The sequence below is a fragment of the Poromitra crassiceps genome (assembly GCF_964638095.1).
Source record: "Poromitra crassiceps genome assembly, chromosome: 7".
In the NCBI taxonomy this organism is placed as follows: Eukaryota; Metazoa; Chordata; class Actinopteri; order Beryciformes; family Melamphaidae; genus Poromitra; species Poromitra crassiceps.
Genome location: NC_139628.1, coordinates 57,506,275 through 57,529,818, shown reverse-complemented (window position 1 = coordinate 57,529,818; position 23,544 = coordinate 57,506,275). Strand labels below are relative to the sequence as shown.

At 45.1% G+C, this 23,544-nt stretch overlaps 1 protein-coding gene across 1 annotated transcript in view; it reads right to left on the bottom strand.

Moving 5' to 3' along the window:
* LOC310779736 (phosphofurin acidic cluster sorting protein 1-like) overlaps nucleotides 1-15,966 on the bottom strand; it is a gene marked incomplete at its 5' end in the record, with an annotated part of 117,098 nt that extends 101,132 nt beyond the window's left edge. Inside the window, one exon of the mRNA XM_083640229.1 lies at nucleotides 15,800-15,966. Within this exon, the coding sequence (XP_083496355.1) occupies nucleotides 15,800-15,966 (167 nt within the window). The remainder of the gene's footprint in view (nucleotides 1-15,799) is intronic.
* Between the last annotated feature and the right edge of the window lie 7,578 nt (nucleotides 15,967-23,544).

Genomic DNA, 23,544 nt, shown 5'->3' with positions numbered 1-23,544 from the left:
AATACACACAACACTACAACACTATGATACACACAACACTACAACACTATGATACACACAACACTACAACACTATAATACACACAACACTACAACACTATAACACACACAACACTACAACACTATGATACACACAACACTACAACACTATAACACACACAACACTACAACACTATGATACACACAACACTACAACACTATGATACACACAACACTACAACACTATGATACACACAACACTACAACACTATAACACACACAACACTACAACACTATGATACACACAACACTACAACACTATGATACACACAACACTACAACACTATGATACACACAACACTACAACACTATAATACACACAACACTACAACACTATGATACACACAACACTACAACACTATGATACACACAACACTACAACACTATGATACACACAACACTACAACACTATAATACACACAACACTACAACACTATAACACACACAACACTACAACACTATGATACACACAACACTACAACACTATAACACACACAACACTACAACACTATGATACACACAACACTACAACACTATGATACCACAACGAAAGCTTTCTCCAACCACAGCAGCAGTGTTATGGACCAAATCCACCACAACCTCTGCAGTGCAGCAGCAGCAGGAGCAGGAGCAGGAGAACAAGGTGGACCACAGCCCAGCAGACAATCTTCATGTTGGGTTGAATCAGTGTTTCCCACAGGATTTTGAGTATTTGTGGTGGGGGACCGCAGACCCCCTAGGGGGGTGCGGGGGCATGCCCCCCCGGGAGATTTTTTTAAACATTTTAAAGTAAAATGCATGAATTTGGTGTACTTTGAGAAAGCTTAAGAGCAAAATTAAAAGGCTAGATCTATGAAGAACATGTCATCATTACTGTGCTGTGGGTTTACAATGACAAACTAAATTTCTCCCTATAGGTCAGGGATACTCAACTTGCTTTGCCACTTTCGTGAAATGATAGAAGGCGAGGGGCCAGTTAACTCATTGAGTGCCAGCCACTTTTGGAGAACGGACGCTCCCAGTGCCAGAGTTTCAGAGCTTTTTTCAGTGATTTCTCGAGGCCCACAGAATATTGTGTGATATTACTATGTAAACAATGAACACGCAAAAAGAACGACGAGACTCTTTTCTATCATCAGCAAAAACAGGTTTATTGATATCATTTTCCGTTCTTTAGTTATCAGCCGGAGAAGATAGCTTGATTTAACAAAAAAGAGCAGTTTTTTTCTAGAAGCTGAGATAATGGCCCTTTTGTGAAATTAAACATTTCAAACACATCACTGACTCTGAAGCTAATTCTGATGTAGTCACACCTCAAAAATAATTTCCTTCAATAAAACAGTGAAGGCCAGGGAATTTTGTTTGGCAGAATAATATTTTTAGCTGCAACCAGCAGCGCTGGCCCCTGCGTGCGCTGCTGGTTGCAGCTTCTTGCTGATCTTGATTTGCTGCTGGTGGGCATCGGATATTCTGGCTTGCGTTTGCCAACCCTGTCCTGCTGCCTGGGTCTGTCTGGGTCAGTGTTGTGTGCTGCTCTGCGTGCCCCCCCCCCCCCCCCCCCCCCCCCCGCCCCCCGCCCCGCCCCGCCTCAACTGCACACTCCTCCTTATGGGAGGTGGCTCTCTGCTGAGTTTGCTCTGCACTGTGAAGGGTGCGCGTCGGCGACATCCAGCTTTTTCCGCGTGTGTTTGTCACCGGCTACTACTGTATGCTTCCAGTTGAGAATAATAACGGCTGATCATGCGAATGGGCTGTCGGCGACAGCCTGTCGCAGCGGACATGGAGGAGCTCAATTGTGGGAGCAGATTGGCTGCTGCCTGCTGCAGGCACATCTAACGTTAAAACGCTTCATGCATATCGATGCATACGGATGCGATGCGATTTTTGTTTCCCCAACGACTTATTCTCTGTTTTTCTCTGCCTTTCTGTTAACCTGGAGAGCACTGTCGCCACCTAAGGGTTCTGTAAAATAGGTTATAGACCTCCAATAGCTATAATATTTGTACAGGAGAGGCAGAAGGCTTTGATCGACGCCCCACCGTCAAAAAACGCAATTGACGAACATGTCCGTCCTTGGCACTCTACGTTACTATTTGAAATGACGAACATGTCCGTCCATGGCACTCAATGAGTTAATCAACAAACAATATACATTTTTCTGTAGCGGATTGTAGGTTTTTGGGGTGTCAGCCGGAGTTTAGGCTGACAGTGTTGTGCACACCGGATAGTTAGTCAGGTTAAGTTAGTTAGGTTAAGTACATACATAAGTGCCTGGGTAGCAAGCAGATGGCGGTATTTGACAATTTAGCAGCTAAATCATAGATTATTGAAAGATATTCCATATTCCAGACTGAAATGCTATAACAGAAGTATTGGCCAGAATGACATGAACATTTATTGGACACTTATTCAGCGGATGTCTTGCATGTTGCGTTCAGGTGCACTGTAATTTTTTTTTTTTTTTTTTTTGTCAACATCTTTTTGTGGCGGTCCAAATCCTTTTGTGGCGGCCCGCCACAAATTCCTTTATGTATGGGAAACACTGGTTGAATGTTCATGTTTGTCCAGGTGTCACTGAAGGTTTGACAGTTTGAGCATGGTCATGGTCATACAGGTTTCCCAGTTCCACACCTTCTTCAACATCAAATCCAAGGACTTTTCAACGACTTCCAAGGCCCAATTCCCCAAATCCAACACAGCATCATTGAGAGACATGGATCAACACAACACTACAACACTATAACACACACAACACTACAACACTATGATACACACAACACTACAACACTATAACACACACAACACTACAACACTATGATACACACAACACTACAACACTATAACACACACAACACTACAACACAAATCCAACACAGCATCATTGAGAGACATGGATCAACACAACACTACAACACTATAACACACACAACACTACAACACTATGATACACACAGCACTACAACACTATAACACACACAACACTACAACACTATGATACACACAACACTACAACACTATAACACACACAACACTACAACACTATGATACACACAACACTACAACACTATAACACACACAACACTACAACACTATGATACACACAACACTACAACACTATAACACACACAACACTACAACACTATGATACACACAACACTACAACACTATAACACACACAACACTACAACACTATGATACACACAACACTACAACACTATAACACACACAACACTACAACACTATGATACACACAACACTACAACACTATAACACACACAACACTACAACACTATGATACACACAACACTACAACACTATAACACACACAACACTACAACACTATGATACACACAACACTACAACACTATAACACACACAACACTACAACACTATGATACACACAACACTACAACACAAATCCAACACAGCATCATTGAGAGACATGGATCAAGGTGAATTACTGTTACCACACTGAGACTGTTTCTAAATGAAAACTAGCAGAAGCTCACAGACAATCAGAGAGAGAGAGAGAGGGTTGAATGTGTGAACACTTCCCAACTGTGTCAGTTGTAATTGCAACTGACAGAAATCCACCGACTGCAACGCTCGTTAGAAAATATTTTGTTTTCACTTGTCGAGGGCTGGAGGCGGAGCTAAATTTGACCGAGGTGGTCCGCTCGTGAGTCTCTATGCAGGAGAAACCCTCAATTCAAGATCTTTCAATGACCCAGGACTTTCAAGGACCCTGGCAATAGTCACATGGGAGGACGTGCAAAGTCAAGTAATAAGGCGAATTAACTCAAACACATCATGATCTAAAAGAATGTGCTGGTTAATACTCAGCAGCACCAGGGGCTTCATGCAAGCCAAAATACATACTGTAAGGTCTGAATAGATCTGCACTGATTCAATCAGTCTGCCCAGATCAAGTGTGCTGAATCCACTCATGATTGATTGATTTATCTATCAATGGGTCCATATAGCTCTTTCTAAAATGTTGGCCATCTGAAGCCAGATTTAGAGGAAGATCTCATTTTAAATTAACATTAGGCTTAGACTGTTGTGATGTCATTATTCAGTTTTAACCATCAATATTTTGCTCCTTTTCTCATTAGGGTAAATACTGTATATTTACTTAGAGATTTTAGAGATTTTGGTCAATTATTTGTGCTTTTATGGTTATTAGCTTAGTCACTCCCTTCTACACTAGCTTCTAAATCTTGCTTCACCCAAAATGTTATTCACATAAAAAGACTATATCCACAATGCTAATTATTTTAAAGAACTATCTTGACCTGGAGACATCAAATGGAATTCACTGTTTTGCTAACTACAGTATAACCTGTGATAGTGGTGGTAGTGGTAAAAACTAACAGCTCACTGCCATAACAGCTCTGGCTAACATCACAATGCTAACTTTAGCTGCATGGTAGGTACAAGTAGCCAACTAACTTGCTATGCAAACTATGCCTATAATAACTAACAGCATGCACAGATGCTCTACTACTAATGACTAATTTGCATTTATGTATTCATTTATTTATGTATGTATTTATTTATGTATTTATTTATGTATTTCAATGGGCGTGACACTTGTGCTCAGCCCTTACTTAGCACACTAGCATCCTGCCCATCACAATGACTACAGCTAAAAACAACACTTGCTATTGCATCATCCATGCATCTTACCCACTACCTTCTTAACCCATTGATACCTGATGCAGCATTTGCGTGTATATCCCTCATTTGTGTGTGTATCCCTTTAAGAGATTTAAAGGGATACACACACAAATGCTGCATCAGGTATCAATGGGTTAAAGAGGCACGGCTTGATGAGCTATTCAAGTCATTTGGTGAAAATTCTTGTATTTAACATATATAACATATATTATATATAGCAGAAACCATATATATAGCAGAAACCAAATATATTATATATAGCAGAAACCAAATATATTATATATAGCAGAAACCAAATACTGTATATTGGAATGTCAGTTTCTTTCCCAATATCATGTGCAGCCCGAGTTCCCAATGTTCCTCGAGCTCCACAAGTGTTTGGCTAGTTTGGTTTGTTTCTTCCCGTTTCCTGCACACTGCATGTGCTATGTGCAACCAGACTTCCTGTTTCCTGCACACTGCATGTGCTATGTGCAACCAGACTTCCTGTTTCCTGCACACTGCATGTGCTATGTGCAACCAGACTTCCTGTTTCCTGCACACTGCATGTGCTATGTGCAACCAGACTTCCTGTTTCCTGCACACTGCATGTGCTATGTGCAACCAGACTTCCTGTTTCCTGCACACTGCATGTGCTATGTGCAACCAGCATGCCATCACAGTTCTACTGGAACAACTGCCAGCAATAATGGGAAGATATGGGATGAACCAAGCACTGTCACCCACCAAAGGGGGGACTATACGGATCGGTCCCTAGTGTCCACCAGTCCGTCCGTCCGTCACACTAACGTTGACTTTGTGCCAGTAGGGGGCAGCACTGACAATGAATGAGACTGAGACTGAGCCAAGGGTGGACCTACATTCATTACTGGTGAGGGACAACATGTTAACCATTAAGTAGTTACTATAAGTAGTAAACAACAATAACCATAACCGTGTATTTAATAATTGTTCAGCTTTCCACTGTTAAAGAACCAGATATACTAAATGATGACAGAAGAACAAAGTGGAAAGACGACGTGTCTCTAGTATCCACTGAGACGAGCTCATCTACATCACTTCCACCTCCCTTCATCTGCATCTGACCAGGAGGAAACTTCAGACCTCCTGGCCGCTCCGCTCCGCTCAGCTGGACGGAAGAATGAGCAGCGCCAAGAAGACCAGTAAAAGCTATGCTTCTTAATGAACACTACTACTGTGTGTGTGTGTGTGTGTGTGCGTGTGTGTGTGCGTGTGTGCATGCGTGTGTGTGTGTGTGTGTGTGTGTGTGTGTGTGTGTGTGTATGTGTTTGTGCGCGACAGCCTGCTGGCTCTCTCGCGCTCTCTCTTCCTTTCCAGCAGAGAGCGCCGGCGAGAGCGGACACAGCGGGTAACGTAGCGCTGACACCGGAGGACTGAAGAAGAGAGTCGTCTCACTCTTGTGTTGCAGGGCGATTATAGCACACGAGTCCCAACAAATGCAGCATGTATAATTGAGCACGTCCTGCCGTCCGCGCGGCGCTTCTTCATGCCAGCGGGCTTCTTCATGCCAGCAGGATTCATTACCGGGCCCAAACAGAACAGAGACACATCCATTGTTAACGCCGTGACCCGGTTTGTTTGTTTTCCACTTTGACGCTTTTCTGCCATTTAGCCGGTTTCGCTCTCATCCGGCGACCTTGCGGAAGGGGCGGGGCTTAAAATGGCTAGAAGGCCAACAACGCAACCGACGGTGAAGGTCAAAATCACAGGATATATGCTACAAACGTTAGCGCGTTCTCCAACCGTTATGTGTGATAGATATAGGAGCGAGCTAAAGAAATACTAGCCGGAAACGAGAAGGTGAAGAGGACGAGTAAGAGAAGCTCGTCTACGATTGACCTTCTGCTCCGACTCGTGTTTTGGTGAACTAAGATTAGTTGAGGAATCTGTGGATGTGCATGGCTTGGCTGCATGTAATGATGGATAATAATATGCTCTATACCAGGGGTGGGCAATTATTTTTCATGGGGGGCCACATGAGAACCCCAGATTGTTGCCGGGGGCCGAACAAATATTGTCATGCCGTAACCCATGGATGGGTAACTTTGATGATAGAGAGGGCCACAAAAAATGTCCTCGCTCCCAGGTTTTGCTGAGTGCCGAACGGCGCCAGCGTGAAAAATTTGGTGCATTTGAAGCCACGTTTAGAGGAATAACTAATTTTAAATTAACAGTTGTGATGTCATTATTCAGTCTTAACCACCAATATTTCATCCTTTTCTCACTCACTCCTATGTCACCACCTGCTCTCAGGGCTTGAAATTAACTTTTTTGACCACCTGCCAATATGGCTGCTAGATTTTAAAGTTACCAGCCAATTCGAATTTCCACTAGCCAAAATGTTTTTCTTGAAATAAACCAGAATATGAGTGGGTTAATTTAAGCATAAGTATCAGTAAGTGGCCCGGGATGATCAAAGCCTGTGTTGCGGGTCACACGAACAAAAATGCAGTCTTGAAGCTAAATAAATCCAAAACCAATGAGTTAGAGTTATTTAAATTTCTAATTCAATGTAGCCTTTTAGTCATAAAGATTATTGAAAGATATTCCATATTCCAGACTGAAATGCTATAACAGAAGTGGAGTATTGGCCAGAATGACATGAACATTTGGACACTTATTCAGCGGGTATCTTGCATGTTGCGTTCAGGTGTACTGTGTAAAAAAAATAATAATAATAATAATAATGTTTTTTTTGCAATTCCATCGCGGGCCACACAGGTGGCGCCGCCCGCGGGCCGTAGTTTGCCCATGTATGCTCTAGAGGAAGCGATACATGTCAAATGTCACTGTTAAATATGTGATCCTGTGTAGCTTGATGGACATAAACACTAGAGATGGGAATCACTGATGCCCCACGATACGATATTATCACAATACTTCGATCCGATAGTATTGTGATATTGCAATATGCTAGTATTGCGATATATTGAGTACTGCGATATTGCGATATATTGCGATTTATTACCTTTTTTCAACTGCAAATGTCGTCCCAAAGGTAAACACTTTGTCAACATGTGTTTTATCTAATGAGATAAAGTTTCCTGTCTGTTCATCTCACTTCAATCATTTTTATTAGGGATGGACCGATATGAAAATTTTGGCCGATGCCGATAACCGATATTAACATTGCTGTTATGGCCGCTAACCGATATTTACCGATGTCGATATGATCTGTACAAAACCACATTTTTATGATCATCACATTTTGTACATACTGAAAAACACATGTTAACTCATTAAGTGCCATAGACGACCTAACTCGTCTTACATAATCCAGCGCTTAAGTGCCAAGGACGGACTAACTCGTCTTACATAAACATTTTTTTTTTTTGACGGTGGGACATCAATCAACCCCTTTTACATCTTCGAGATAACTATTTGGAGCAAGAGCATGTGTGTAATCTATTTTACCGACCACTAAGTGGCGACAGAGACCGAGAGAAGTCACAGCCACGGGACCCAAAAGCCACAAAAGCAGCCGCCTCCCGCGGAAATGGCTTGGCGATTTTACAGTCAGAAGCCCGGACACACACACACAGAACGGACAGAGATCCCTTCCCCCCAGAGCCGCGCAGCAACGCGCGAACACACACACACACACACACACACACACACACACACACACACACACACACACACACACACACACACACACACACACACACCGCGGGAGCAAGCCATTCAAGGAAATGGCGACGCGATTTTACAGTAATCCATTTCAGACTCGTCTTGCCCGACAGGCAGACAGACAGGCAGGCAGCACAACGCGCTTCTGACACGCTCCTCCTTCCTCCTGGCTCTAGAGCCAGGAGGAAGGAGGAGAAGACACACGGAGGGAGGAGTTTGAATGAGAGGGGTGTTTCCTGTTGTTATGGAGGAAATTACTGTTCAAAACTATTGTTTAGAATGTCTGACGGTCTTACTGATGCCAAAAATGAATGGTTAAAGTGACTGTTTCACAAAAAGCCATTTATCTCTGAATAAATTTCCAGACGCTGAAACCATGCTGTACTCAACGGCTAATATCTACATAACTACTAACTCTGCAAACTAACTCTTTTAGACAGAGAAAGCACACATTCTATTAGTTATTTTTAGATGATTGGTGTTCATGAATTCTTAACAGAAAAGAATCCTCGGCTCTTCTAAAATGAGCCAGAATCGTCAAAAACACCCCTGGCACAACTTACCTACAGGAATGAAAACATGGCTGGCATTCAATGTGTTAACACTGAATTTGAAAAAGTTATGCATTTCTTTATTTGCAAAGCCTTTGGAAAAGCCCATAAATCATAGATGTACTGCATTATTTCATATCAATGTGAAGAATTTGGCTGATAATGATAACCGATATTAACATTGCAACATCTGACCGATACCGATATGACCGATATGTTAAAAAATGACCAACATCTGCCGATACCGATATGATTGCTGATATATCGTGCATCCCTAATTTTTACTGCAGCAAAATGGGATTGCGAAGCAGACAGACTGACCAACCCTGTCATAGAAACCTGTCATAAATGTTGCATGATGCACTTGACATTTTGTATAATAAAATATCGCCATACTTGGCATTCGATACGATACGATATATTGCCCACAAAATATCACGATACTATGCTGTTACGATTCCCCCCCACCCCTAATAAACACTAATAGAGTTGCGGGTTAGAATGGTGCTGAGGCACCCCATACTGAAAAGATATGGTGCATTAGTCACCCCATACTGAAAAGATATGGTGCATTAGTCACCCCATACTGAAAAGATATGGTGCATTAGTCAGACGCACCCCGGAAGTGAGTGCGTCTTTTATGGTCCTCTTTTATGGTCCACATTTGACCCACTCCTCACGTCTGCCTATAGACCGCTCTCTCTCTTCTGGCAAAGAGAGTCCCAGGAAGCCACACAGAAGCACCCCAGAGAGAGAGAGAGAGAGAGAGAGAGACCATCCGGGACTCCCCCCTCCTCGCTCGGCTCTGCGCGAAGGCCCCTGTTCAATAATGCAACAAGACGAGGAGCTCCGCCACGGGGCCCATTCCAGGAATACCCGAGGCAGTGGAGCTGCGCGAGGAGGCCTGAACTATGTATGCAGGATGCTGGAATCCCAAGCATCTCCGGTGTGGTGCGAACGCCGACGGGCACCGTCGACATTCCGACCTAAGTGTCAGGAAAAAGCTCACAGAAGCTCAGAGGCTGCTGATCTCCACGCTACGCGCTGCGCCGTGGAGCCTATCAAATCCACTGAAATGTGAGACGCGGACTTTTGCAAAAGCGGTTGCCTGTCGCTGGGATTATAATCCCCCTCTCGAGGTGAGGGAGGAGAAGAACCGACAAGCCCAACACACCGGGCGGACTGATGACACAGCAGAGACGAGACAGCGACGGGAGGGATCGCCTAATACAGTGAATAGAGTTTACGCTGCACTGACAGCGCTGGTCTGGAGCCAGCAACATGATGTGAATACAGTTTACGCTGCACTGACAGCGCTGGTCTGGAGCCAGCAACATGATTTATCTGGCCGTAGTACAGAATAGAATGGAAGGTCACGGAGGCCGAACGCAGATACGACCTCAGAGGCACGCGTGCCGCCATGACAGATAGGAGAGAGGGGCGGGGCCCGGCTGTTAGCTCCGTGCCCTTGGAAAATACATTCTTTTGAGGTATATGATTATCCAGTGGTTGCTGCTCACTCACAGAACAAGCAAAAGACTGATACGGAGTTTGTGGCTTCAGCTTTGACTTGTGGCAAAGTTCAAACGAGTGATAGCATCTCTGCCTCTCTCTAATACTTCCTGTTTGCTCTCCGCTGCACGACGCCCCCCCCCCCCCCCCCCCCCCCCGAGGGAGGAAGAGGACCATAAAACAACTTCCAAACAAACTCCTGGTGTTTGTTTGATATCTGCATCCGGGAGATTTTCTTCCCCCGGGTTTTCGCTCCGGGATCGGGATCAGGAGAGAACAGCTGCTGATCTGCAGGTTTTAGCGCCTGCGAGGGCAACTTGAAACCGCAGAGGCGCTGCATCGACAGACACCGTGCCAAGCGGCATTGTGGGTAGACAGGAAGAGGTTAGAACAACACCTCGTCCCTGTGACAACAACAAAGATGAAGCAACGAGGAGCAAACAGGCGCAAAATGACTTGACGACCCCTTTAAGCGCTTAACCAAACACGCAGGAAGAGGTGGTTTAACTTCACTCCATCATTCAATGTAGATCAGAGAAACAGCTTGCACTGCGACATCACAGATATGTGATGTCACTGCAGTGACATCACAGATCTGTGATGTCACTGCAGTGACATCACAGATACTGTATCTTGATGAGCGCCTGCCGAAAACGACCCCGAAAAAACATCAACATCCACGGTGGCTCAGTGGTTAGCGCCGCCGCCTCGTAGCAAGAAGGTCCCGGGTTCGAACCCTGGTCCATCCCAGGTCCTTTCTGTGTGGAGTTAGCATGTTCTCCCCGTGTTCCTGTGGGTTTCCTCCCACCATCAAAGACATGTATGTTAGGTTCATACTCCTGTCAGTGTGTGTGAAGCACTGGCACTTCTACCTGGAGTTCCAAGGGACAGCAGGTGAATATGAGCCATCTGGCTAAACACTGGAGCATTTACAGTAACCATCGTTAATGTGCATCGTCCCTCAAATAAATAAAGTCAATTAAATGAAATCACAATCTCAGAGGGTCACATTACATATTCATACACGGGCCGTCTGGGAATATTAGCACAAAGTGGAGATCAAACAAATATTTAAGATGTCAAAAAGAGCCGAAAACTTTAAGTTAAAAAAAAGAAGCAATTTCAAATAATTTTGGACGTTTATGATTTGGAAAAGCCAGAGCAGATAATAAATAAACAGCAGCCAAAAAGCTTAATTTGCCTTATGTAGGTACTGGAGCCCAACATAACTAAGCTTTATGATGGCAGGATGTTTTAAATACAGATCCCACACCAGATCATTTATTCACAAGCCAGCGCATGATGGTACACACACACACACACACACACACACACACACACACAAAACACATACACACAAAACACACGCACACAAAACGCACACACACACACAAAACAAACACACACACACACACACACACACAAAACACACACACACACACACACACAAAACAAACACACACACACACACAAAACAAACACACACACACACACACACACAAAACACAGACAAACAAAACACACACACACACACACACACACGCACACACACACACACACACACAAAACACACACATACATACAAAACACGCACACACACACACACACACACACACACACTTCCAAAACACCCCCTGGAGGCTTTGTGTGTAACCCAGTGAAGCCCGGAGCGTTTGAGGAAGCGCCATTAATGTGTCAGCGTGTAAAGCTGCACGCTGACGGCTGTGCTTTCACCACCACGCTCTCTGCTCACATCCGGGTGCCTGCAGGGACACGCATCAGACACACACTCAGACACACACGCATCAGACACACACACTCAGACACACACTCAGACACACACACTCAGACACACACGCATCAGACACACACTCAGACACACACTCAGACACCATTGAGTGCCATTGAGCGTATATTCGCCCGGGAGAAAAATCGCTGGGCATCCGAGCGACAGAGACAGAGCGATAGGGAGAAAATACGCTCGTCGCCCGAGATGAAATATCCCAACTCGAGCAAAATTATGCTGGCATCAGTCGCTCGCTGTTAAACGCTGATTGGCTGCCGTGTGAGAGCAAGTCAAAGATCACACTGGCTTGGAACAAACCGCTGGTTTATTGTGTGGCAACAAACCACATTGACAGGCTGACATGAAGTGAAGTCTGTACTACCGGTATAGAGCTCACGTTAGGAGCACGCTGATAGGCTTAGCTTGTAAACAATGACGGTGGCTCGTAGTGGACAAATATCATGACATTGCGTAACGTTATATCCCCCACATGTCCGTCAATTCATGTGCCTGTTGATGAGCGATTTAAACACAGCGACAGAGCGATTCCAAAGGGTTGAATAGAGCGACAGAGCGAAAAATAAATATCTCGGTGTGAACACAGCTTCAGACACACATGCATCAGACACACACTCAGACACACACGCATCAGACACACACGCATCAGACACACACATCAGACACACACGCAGACACACACGCATCAGACACACACGCATCACACACACACTCAGACACACACTCAGACACACACGCATCAGACACACACTCAGACACACACGGATCAGACACACTCAGACACACACTCAGACACACATGGATCAGACACTCAGACACACGGATCAGTATTAGCAAGTAGTTTGTGTTTTATTTTCTTGGAAAGGCCCCAGTTTCAACAGTTTGATATACATACATACGACCCATTTAGGGCAATTGGCCAAGTGCAATATATCTAAATATATATTTAGATATTTCGAAAATTAAATCATGACTCATATCGCAATCACAATATCTGACCACCATATAATCTAAATAGGATTCTTTGCTACTCATCACCATTCACCACACACACACACACTGCATACCATGGAGTTATGGCTATGTAAATATTTATGTTCGCTTATATAAAGATAGGAATTTCACAAGTGGGTTTACTCTACTCTACATCCCTAACCGACCGTCAAGACAAACAATGTGCTGCTTAACCCAGGCTTCTGAATCACATGACCGGGCCTTCAGTCACAGAGCACTTAACCTTTGACCTTGAATCCAACTCATGACCTAGGGTTATTATTGGCACGTCATACAGGACGTCCAACAGGTGCACGTCCTCCAGGCAGCGTAACACGTCTATTCCGTCTAACGACACTGTCACATAGCTCACATAAGCAAGCAAGCAAAGCACATCTGCCTAAGTCCAAAAGCTCATCGGCTATGGGAGATAATATATCCTGATTCCTGTGTATCAAAATTCAATATATCACAGTGACAATACACAATATGTATCGCGGGGCAGAAAAACGTATCGTGATATTATATTAGTCCGTCCGCCTTGACCATCGCAATTTCACAAGCCTTCAATCCAAATGATATCCTTCACACTATTTAACCCATTGGTACCTGATGCAGCATTTGCGTGTATATCCCTCATTTGTGTGTGTATCCCTTTAAGACCGCGAACCGCGTGACGCGGTTCGCGGTCTTAAAGGGATACACACACAAATGCTGCATCAGGTATCAATGGGATCATGACAGTTCAGTGCTGTTCATCGCTAGCAAGATGTGTGCCTCAGAAAGAGAAACATAACTCTTCTGCACAGCAGCCACACTTTGTTGTCACGACGACGACGACGACAACTCTTGTTTATGTTATTACATCGATCGTATCTAATTGTGACGCTCATATCGTATTGTGTGAGATAATAACAGGATACACACACAGTGCGGTCGGGTCCCTGTGAAATCCATGTGGATTGTAACTGCTACTCTGGGCCGGCCGGACACACAGACTGGCTGCAGCAGCTGAGGCAGACAAAGACAACACAAGCTGTTTGTTTGCAGAGGGCTTGATGTGGATAAGGTGTCTGTCTGGCCATTATAGCCACCTTGCTGCATTGTCCCAAAACCAATCTAGAAAACAGCAAAACGCCACCACTCATTGATGACATTATTATAGTCTATTATGAATATGATCACACAGCTGATGATGACGAAGAGCATGAAGCAAACTAACTAACTCATTGGCGATAAGGGCTTTTTAATTAGCCATTTGTGCCTGCCAAGTCACCAAAACGGTCAGTCATGGGTTCATCCTCCTCCTCCTCCTCCTCCTCCTCCTGGTGTCCAGGCTGTCATGTGTCATGTAGGAAGAGAAGAGAGCGCTCTGTCTGTGGAGCTTCATGGTGACAAGAATGCAACGCACGCTTCACCTCCACCAATCTGTGATTGCATTGATCAGGTAGCAAGGCTATCTTCTGAGGAGGACAAGACTGCAGCTGTCCTACTACACACACACACACACACACACACACACACACACACACACTGGCACCGGCACACGCACACACACACAGGCACACACACACACACACACACACGAAGATAACCAGGCACTCACCTGTGTGTGTGTGTGTGTGTGTGTGTGTGTGTGTGTGTGTGTGTGTGTGTGTGTGTGTGTGCCTGTGTGTGCCTGTGTGTGTGTGTGTGTGTGTGTGTGTGTGTGTGTGTGTGTGTGTGTGTGTGTGTGTGTGTGTGTGTGTGTGTGTGTGTGTGTGTGTGTGCTTGTGTGTGCCTGTGTATGTGCTTATCTATATACCTATCAACACCATTCTGGTTGTAAAAGCTACTGAGGGGGGCTGCTTTGTGTAGAAACCAGCGGTTCTCAAACTGGGGTCTGGGGACCTGCAAGGGTCCTTAAGGTGCTTCCAAGGTAAATATCACGAGTAGATCACGAGTAGATCACTGGGAATTACCCCAATTATGACAGAATACAGACATTTCTCTCACCACAGGTTTCACTCTCACCACTCTAACACACATGTACACACCACTAACACACATGTACACACCACTACACACATGTACACACCACTAACACACATGTACACACCACTACACACATGTACACATCACTACACACATGTACACACCACTAACACACATGTACACACCACTACACACATGTACACATCACTACACACATGTACACATCACTACACACATGTACACACCACTAACACACATGTACACACCACTACACACATGTACACACCACTAACACACATGTACACACCACTACACACATGTACACACCACTAACACACATGTACACACCACTACACACATGTACACATCACTACACACATGTACACACCACTACACACATGTACACACCACTAACACACATGTACACACCACTACACACATGTACACACCACTAACACACATGTACACACCACTACACACATGTACACACCACTAACACACATGTACACACCACTAACACACATGTACACATCTCTACGTAATGTCTGTCTGTCTGTATGTCTGAGGAGCTGTAGTGTAAACACACTGCCTCTTACCTCGGCACGCAGCTGGGTGAGGAGCGGTCCACCTCCCAGGTCGCGTACAGGTTCATGTGCACCGGGCGGCTGGACGTGATGCTGACCGGCTTGGAGGGCTGCATGTGCGGCGAGGGGACGCCGGCGCCCCCGGTCCGCGGGAGCCCTCCTCCTCCTCGCTCCGACATCCCGGAGGAGGCGGCTGCTGGGCGGCTAAACACGGGCTGAAAGACACGGTCACGCTAGAGCCGTGGTGGTGGTAGTCTGTCTGCCCTGGTTTGTTGTTGTTCCTCCTTCTGGTGCTGCCTGCTTTGGTTTCCAGTCCAAATGCGTCAAACGGTCCCGTCCGTCCGTCCGTCCGTGCAAAGAGGGAAGTTGAGCTAATCGGCTAATTATGATAACATTACAGTCCGTGGGGTTTGTAGCCCGGGCTTGAAGGCGGTGAATCCCCCCTGTCTCCCTCTCTCTCTCTGTCTCTCCCTCTCTCTCTCTCTCCCTGTGTCTCTGTGTATCTCTGTCTCTCTCTCTCTCTCTCTCCCCCTCTCTCTGTCTCCCTGCGCCTCACTCACTTCTCCGCGGGTGAATCATGTTGATCGGGTGCAGGACAGAACCTCTCCTCGGTGCAGGAAGCGGAAATTTCTCTCGCTGAAGTCGAGTCGCACAATGAGCCGAGAGAGATACGCCTCTTCAGTTAAAGAGGTACGACCAGGCAGAGAGAGAGAGAGAGAGAGAGAGAGAGAGAGAGGGAGAGAGAGGGAGAGGAAGAGGGAGAGAGAGAGAGAGAGAGAGAGAGGGAGAGAGACAGAGAGAGAGAGACTGACAGAGAGAGAGAGAGACTATGAGGGAGAGAGAGAGAGAGAGAGAGAGAGAGAGACTATGAGTGAGAGGGAGAGAGAGAGAGAGAGAGAGACTATGAGGGAGAGAGAGAGAGAGACTATGAGGGAGAGGGAGAGAGAGAGAGAGAGAGAGAGACTATGAGGGAGAGAGAGAGAGAGAGAGACTATGAGGGAGAGGGAGGGAGAGAGAGAGAGAGAGAGAGAGAGAGACTGACAGAGAGAGAGAGAGACTATGAGGGAGAGAGAGAGAGAGAGACTATGAGAGAGAGGGAGAGAGAGAGAGAGAGAGAGCGAGGGAGAGGGAGAGACTGACAGAGAGAGAGAGAGACTGACAGAGAGAGGGAGAGAGAGAGAGAGCGAGGGAGAGGGAGAGAGAGAGACTGACAGAGAGAGAGGGAGAGAGAGAAAGAGAGAGAGAAATTGCTTAGTTTCTATGGTTATCTTAAAGGGATACATACTGTATTTTTTTTATCCATTTAATATTTATATTCTTTAGTATGTGTGGTTTTGGTATAGGCTATGCTCAATTCATCATGCATGTAATTATCATTAGGCTTATGATTACTACCAAAGCTTTGGCAATAATATCCATAAACTGGAGAAACCCGTCCTGGAGCAGCTCAGGCCTATGGTCAAACCATCCCTTGACCCCCTCCAGTTCGCCTACCAGCCCCGACTGGGAGTGGAGGACGCTGTCATCTACCTGACCAACCGTGCCTACGCCCACCTTGACAACCCGGCCAGCTCTGTGAGAGTCATGTTCTTCGACTTCTCCAGTGCTTTCAACACCATCAGGCCGGCTCTACTGGGTGAGAAGCTGACGGCGATGCGAATGGATGCCCCCCTGGTGGCCTGGATTGTGGACTACCTGTCTGGCAGACCACAGTATGTGCACCTGCAGAACTGTGTGTCAGACAGAGTGGTCAGCAATACGGGAGCACCACAGGGGACAGTCTTCTCTCCCTTCTTCTTCACCATCTACACCACGGACTTCACCTACCACACAGAGTCTTGCCACCTTCAGAAGTTCTCTGACGACTCTCTCTGCGATAGTGGGATGTATCAAAGATGGCGACGACGATGAGTATCGGGATGTGGTGGCCAACTTTGTCACATGGTGTGAGCAGAACCACCTGCAGCTCAACGTGTCAAAGACAAAGGAGCTGGTGGTGGACCTGAGGAGGGTCAAGGCACCGGTGACCCCTGTTTCAATCCACGGGGTCAGTGTTGACATAGTGGAGGATTACAAGTTCCTTGGACTGTACAGTGACAATAAACTAGACTGGGCTAAGAACTCTGATGCACTCTACAAGAAGGGGCAAAGCCGTCTCTACTTTCTCAGACGGCTGAGGTCCTTCAACGTCTGCCGAACCATGCTGAGGATGTTCTACGAGTCGGTAGTGGCTAGTGCCTTCCTGTATGCTATTGTGTGCTGGGGCAGCAGGCTGAAGGCAGCGGACGCCAACAGACTCAACAACTGATCCGTAAGGCCAGGGACATTGTGGGGCTGGACCTGGGCTCTCTGACTGCGGTGTCAGAGAAGAGAACGTTGTCCAGGCTACGCTCCATCATGAGCAATGACTCGCACCGACTCCACGGCGCACTAGTCAAACACAGGAGTACGTTCAGTGAGAGACTGATTCCACCTAGATGCAACACGGAGAGGCACAGGAAATCATTCCTGCCTGTGGCCATTGGTCTATTTAATGCCTCTCTTAAAAGAGCACCTCGGAGAGGTTTTCTGTGGAGAAACAGAAAACTATCAAATCTGTCAATGAACTCTCAGGAACATGGTGGCCTGAACCTTCTTGATTTTTCCACTCAATACCTTCAAGCTAAATTGGATTAAACAATTTCTTAAGAACCTGACTGCAATTTGTAATTTTATCCCCAATTATATGTTCTCAAAACTCGGTGGCCTTAGATTTGTTTTATTATGCAGTTACAATATTGAAAAAAATCCCCTTAAAATTGGTGAACTTTCACAAGCAAATGCTCCTTTCCTGGTCTTTAATCTATAAACATAATTTCTACAGGTACTACATCTGGAACAATAGAGACATTTTATATAAACACAAATCATTATTTGCATACACAACTCGGCCTCGCCCGCAGCTCGACTGCTGCGTGGCCTTGCCTGCTCTATTGATGTGCAGCCCACAATTGCTCAACTTCGCAACATCAAGTGCTCGAGTGACATCACTGATGATGTCATATACATTGTGACATCATCAGTGACATCACAATTACAGTGACATCACTGATGATGTTATAGACATTGTGACGACCTCATCAGTGAAACAAACAAACAAATTTTGTCCACTCACACACACTATGTTTACATTGCATGTTATCCAGCCTCTCATGTTTAGATACATTTCTGGACATTTTTTGTATATTTTTGAAGTCATGTTTTCGAAGGCTGTGACTCATTTACATTGATATCACAGATCGGCAATACATTTCTAATATTCAATATCTAATTTGACTATTTTTATGAAAAATAAAATACGTTTTCAGGGTTTCATCCAGAATTGTATTGTTGTCCAGGTGGAAACAGCCTAGAGACCATCATGTGACACAAAAACTCTCCACTGAACATAACCTGAATAAAACAGTAAAGAAAATATCATTTCATTGGAGGGTTTACAGACTGTTTTCATGAGGAAGCTCGTCCTGTCAACATAAGGCCCAATGTAAACAGACTTATCCGTTTGACCCTATTCAGAATATCTAAACACATGCTTGGAATGGATGTGTGTGTGACATATGTGTGTGTGTGTGTGTGTGTGTGTGTGTGTGTGTGTGTGTGTGTGTGTGTGTGTGTGTGTGTGTTTCTGCAGGCCTGCTTTAAATGTCACAACTCAACAATAGCATTTTAAAGTGTCAAAAGGTAAAAAAAAAAAACAGATTTGGATATAAGCCTGAAAATGGAGTGGTGTATTGTGGTTAGTCAAACAAATCAAATAGATAATCAATGCCAACTCCTTCTCCTCAGTATTGATCTAGAGACCTCAGAGCCAATATTGACCCATATACTGTTTTACTGGACAATCCAGGGACAGTGTTCCAGTCGAGTCACTATATCCCCAGTCCAAGTCCAGAGTTACTGCTTACTGCACAAGCAGTAATGAATACACAAAGTATTAATTATCAAGGCCGTTTTTAGCAATTAACAAGTCCAAGTCCTCATCTCCAACTTCCAAGTCTGAATGCATGAATGCTCAAGTCCAAGTCATCAGTGCTCAAGTACAAGTCGAGTCAAGAGTCCAGAAAACAAGTCCAGGACTCGAGTATTACAACACTGTCTAGGAATTTCACTTTCTATTTGAAGAGGACTTTACCTTTAGGGGGAAATGATCTATTGTTTCTGATGGAATTCCCCAAATGATCAATGACACAATCATGTGTACAGGTATTTAAAAGGTTCTATTTTAGGAGCATGGCACATTCCCATGGCAATTCCCATTAGTCAGACACACACCTTCCGTCAGCCACTGCAAGCAGGCAAACATATAATCCGCTTCCACTCTTTGAAGTTTGAATCCAGTTCGCTTTCGTTTCATCATGTGACCAGGTTTTCCTTTTCACTCATCTGCTTGCATATGATAAGCAGGTATGTGGAGGGGAATGCCACTCATTTTTATCCATATTTTTTTACTCACCTTTTTTTCAGGGCCGGTATGAATCTTTGATGTAAAATCAGTCTAGCAATAGAAAGTGGCCTACTATCAAACTGATGTAGTTATATGTGATGAATAGGGTAATAATGAGGATCATTAAAAATATATAAACAAATAAAATGTGTTTACATTCATTTTATGATCATCTCCAACTGGAAGGCAGGAAGAAAGCAAGACATGAGTGCATCATTACCATCCCTGAATTGGAATCACAGAGGTGCCTTAATGCGACAATAATCACGCCACCATCATCATCACTACCACGGCCGGCTGAGTCCAGCTTGACGTTTGTCTAAAGCAGTGATAGTCAACCTGAGGCTCTAGTCTAGAGCCACATGTGACTCATTTATGGGCAGTTGTGACTCTTTTAATTCCTACTTAAAATAAATAAATACATACCGGTAATTAAATAAACAAAAACTATTTTTTGGTTTGTTGCCCTTGCATAGACCCCCCCCCCCCCCCCCCCCCCATGTGGCTCCTCCAAGACAAGACTGCGTAACACTGGTAAAGGAGTTGTTTGTGGGTGATTTCCAAATGTACACTAGATTCCTTCAGGATTATGCTACCTTCAAGTGCTGTTGGAAATATGGTAATCATGAAAAGGGCACACTTGAATGGTGAACATGACTGGGGGAAGTGGGCATTTTTGTCCCCAGATGTAACGTTTAGGTGACGAGCTGATCCTAACAGTAACGTTATATTAGGCTACTAAGCTATGCTATTGTTTGGCCTCCTATAAGTAAATCACTCATAGCCTATATTGTTGGATGTTTCAGTTTTCACTATTAGTTTGACTTTTATATGAATTAAAACATCAACTAGTTTGATTTCTCATAACTCTGACCAAAAGCACTTGCATGCACTCCAAGTCACATTTGCAATTTCTGAAGTGTGAAATAAGAGTTTATGAGACACATTTAAAGGCAGCATCACTGTACTTCCTGTTCTCTACTAGTTGACAGTTGACAGCTGACAGCAGTTTCATGTCCCACCATCAGTCAGTTGCAGCTATGATGCGTCCCGTCTTTGTGTCCTTCAGCAACCCACTGAACCCGCTAGAACCTTTAGACCAGCTCAGTGGCCCTGTGGTCTGAGTGTCCGCCCTGAGACTGGGAGGTCGTAAGTTCGATCCCCGGCCGAGTCATACCAAAGACTATAAAAATGGGACCCATTTGCCTCCCTGCTTGGCACTCAGCATCAAAGGGTTGGAATTGGGGGGTTAAATCACCATGTGATTCCCGAGCGCGGCGCACGCTGCTGCTCACCGCTCCCCCAGGGGATGGGTCAAATGCGGAGAACAAATTTCACACATCGTGTGACAATCAGTGGGACTTTACTTTACTTTAACCCCCCGACCTGCTCGCTCGTTAACATGTTCCAAGGCACTCAGGATAATCAACCAAAAATGATTTAAACATATCCATCCAAATCTGTAGTGAAGCCCGACACCTAACGGTGAAAAGGTTGGGTACTGAACTGGCCATCTGCTATTGGCTGGTGTTTGTGCCAGGTTACATCACCTTCTGTAGAGTACAACAGGTGATGAAGGCAAGCTGTTGTTTTGAACACCCTCCTCTGAACTCCTGCTTATCCTGCTAACCCTAACCTGCTTATCGATGGAGATGAGAATCAAGAGGATTAAATGATCGTCATGATGGGAGCATCCTGGTATAGATGATACAGAACAGGTGTGGTCATGCAGGTTAGATGATACAGAACAGGTGTGGTCATGCAGGTTAGATGATACAGAACAGGTGTGGTCATGCAGGTTAGATGATACAGAACAGGTGTGGTCATGCAGGTTAGATGATACAGAACAGGTGTGGTCATGCAGGTTAGATGATACAGAACAGGTGTGGTCATGCAGGTTAGATGATACAGAACAGGTGTGGTCATGCAGGTTAGATGATACAGAACAGGTGTGGTCATGCAGGTTAGATGATACAGAACAGGTGTGGTCATGCAGGTTAGATGATACAGAACAGGTGTGGTCATGCAGGTTAGATGATACAGAACAGGTGTGGTCATGCAGGTTAGATGATACAGAACAGGTGTGGTCATGCAGGTTAGATGATACAGAACAGGTGTGGTCATGCAGGTTAGATGATACAGAACAGGTGTGGTCATGCAGGTTAGATGATACAGAACAGGTGTGGTCATGCAGGTTAGATGATACAGAACAGGTGTGGTCATGCAGGTTAGATGATACAGAACAGGTGTGGTCATGCAGGTTAGATGATACAGAACAGGTGTGGTCATGCAGGTTAGATGATACAGAACAGGTGGGCCGCTTTAGCTCAGGAGGTAGAGCGGGTCGGCTAATGACACAAGGGTTGGCGGTTCGATCCCCGCTCCCTCCCAGCTGCTGTCGTTGTGTCCTTGGGCAAGACACTTAACCCTCCTTGCTCCCGATGGTGTGTAGGCACCCTGCGTGGCAGCCATCGGTGTATGAATGGGTGAATGTAGACTATCTACTGATTGTAAAGCGCTATATAAATGCAGGCCATTTACCATTTATTTACCATTCATGCAGGTTGCTGCTGGCACACAGCCAAGTCCCTCCTCCGTGTGCCAGTAATGATGTCATTCAGTCTAAAACGGCAAGTGTCCTATAGGCAAGTCACATGGTCACAGGTGCCATTGTTCTCGACTTTCCCTCACTATATCAATCCATGCATGACACCTGGAATGAAAATAACAGGCCAAGTAGCTTCAGTCAGCACTCATGAAAACACTGTGTTCTGTAATAGCTAAGTCTATATGCTTTGTCAGTAAGTGCTGATGGAAGTCGTTAAATGTCAATAAAATATCTATTTATTGTTTGAAATGGAACTTGCTCTCGCTGTGTGTGTGTGTGTGTGTGTACCAGTGAGCGAGTCAGCACGCGCCCGCTGCAGCTATTTAGGTCACTGTGCTTCCTATAATATATGGTCAGGTGACAGTCACATTCAGACTGTTCCACCGCCCTCTAGCGGCGGTCACAGTCACTGCAGCTTGTTATTTTGCCTGGCCACTGAAAAAAGCGTCCGTTTTTGAGACGATGAATCACCCCTAAGAAAAAAGTGTTTCTCATGGGCTGGGCTGTCCCCTTGAAATATTCACTCAGCAGCATTACACCATTACCACAGCAACCAATGCGGTAAATGTTGATCTTCTCGAAAAATGACTCGTCACAAGATAAATTGCATTTCTTGGTATTAACACATTGAGTGCCAGCCATGTTTTCATTCCTGTAGGTAAGTTG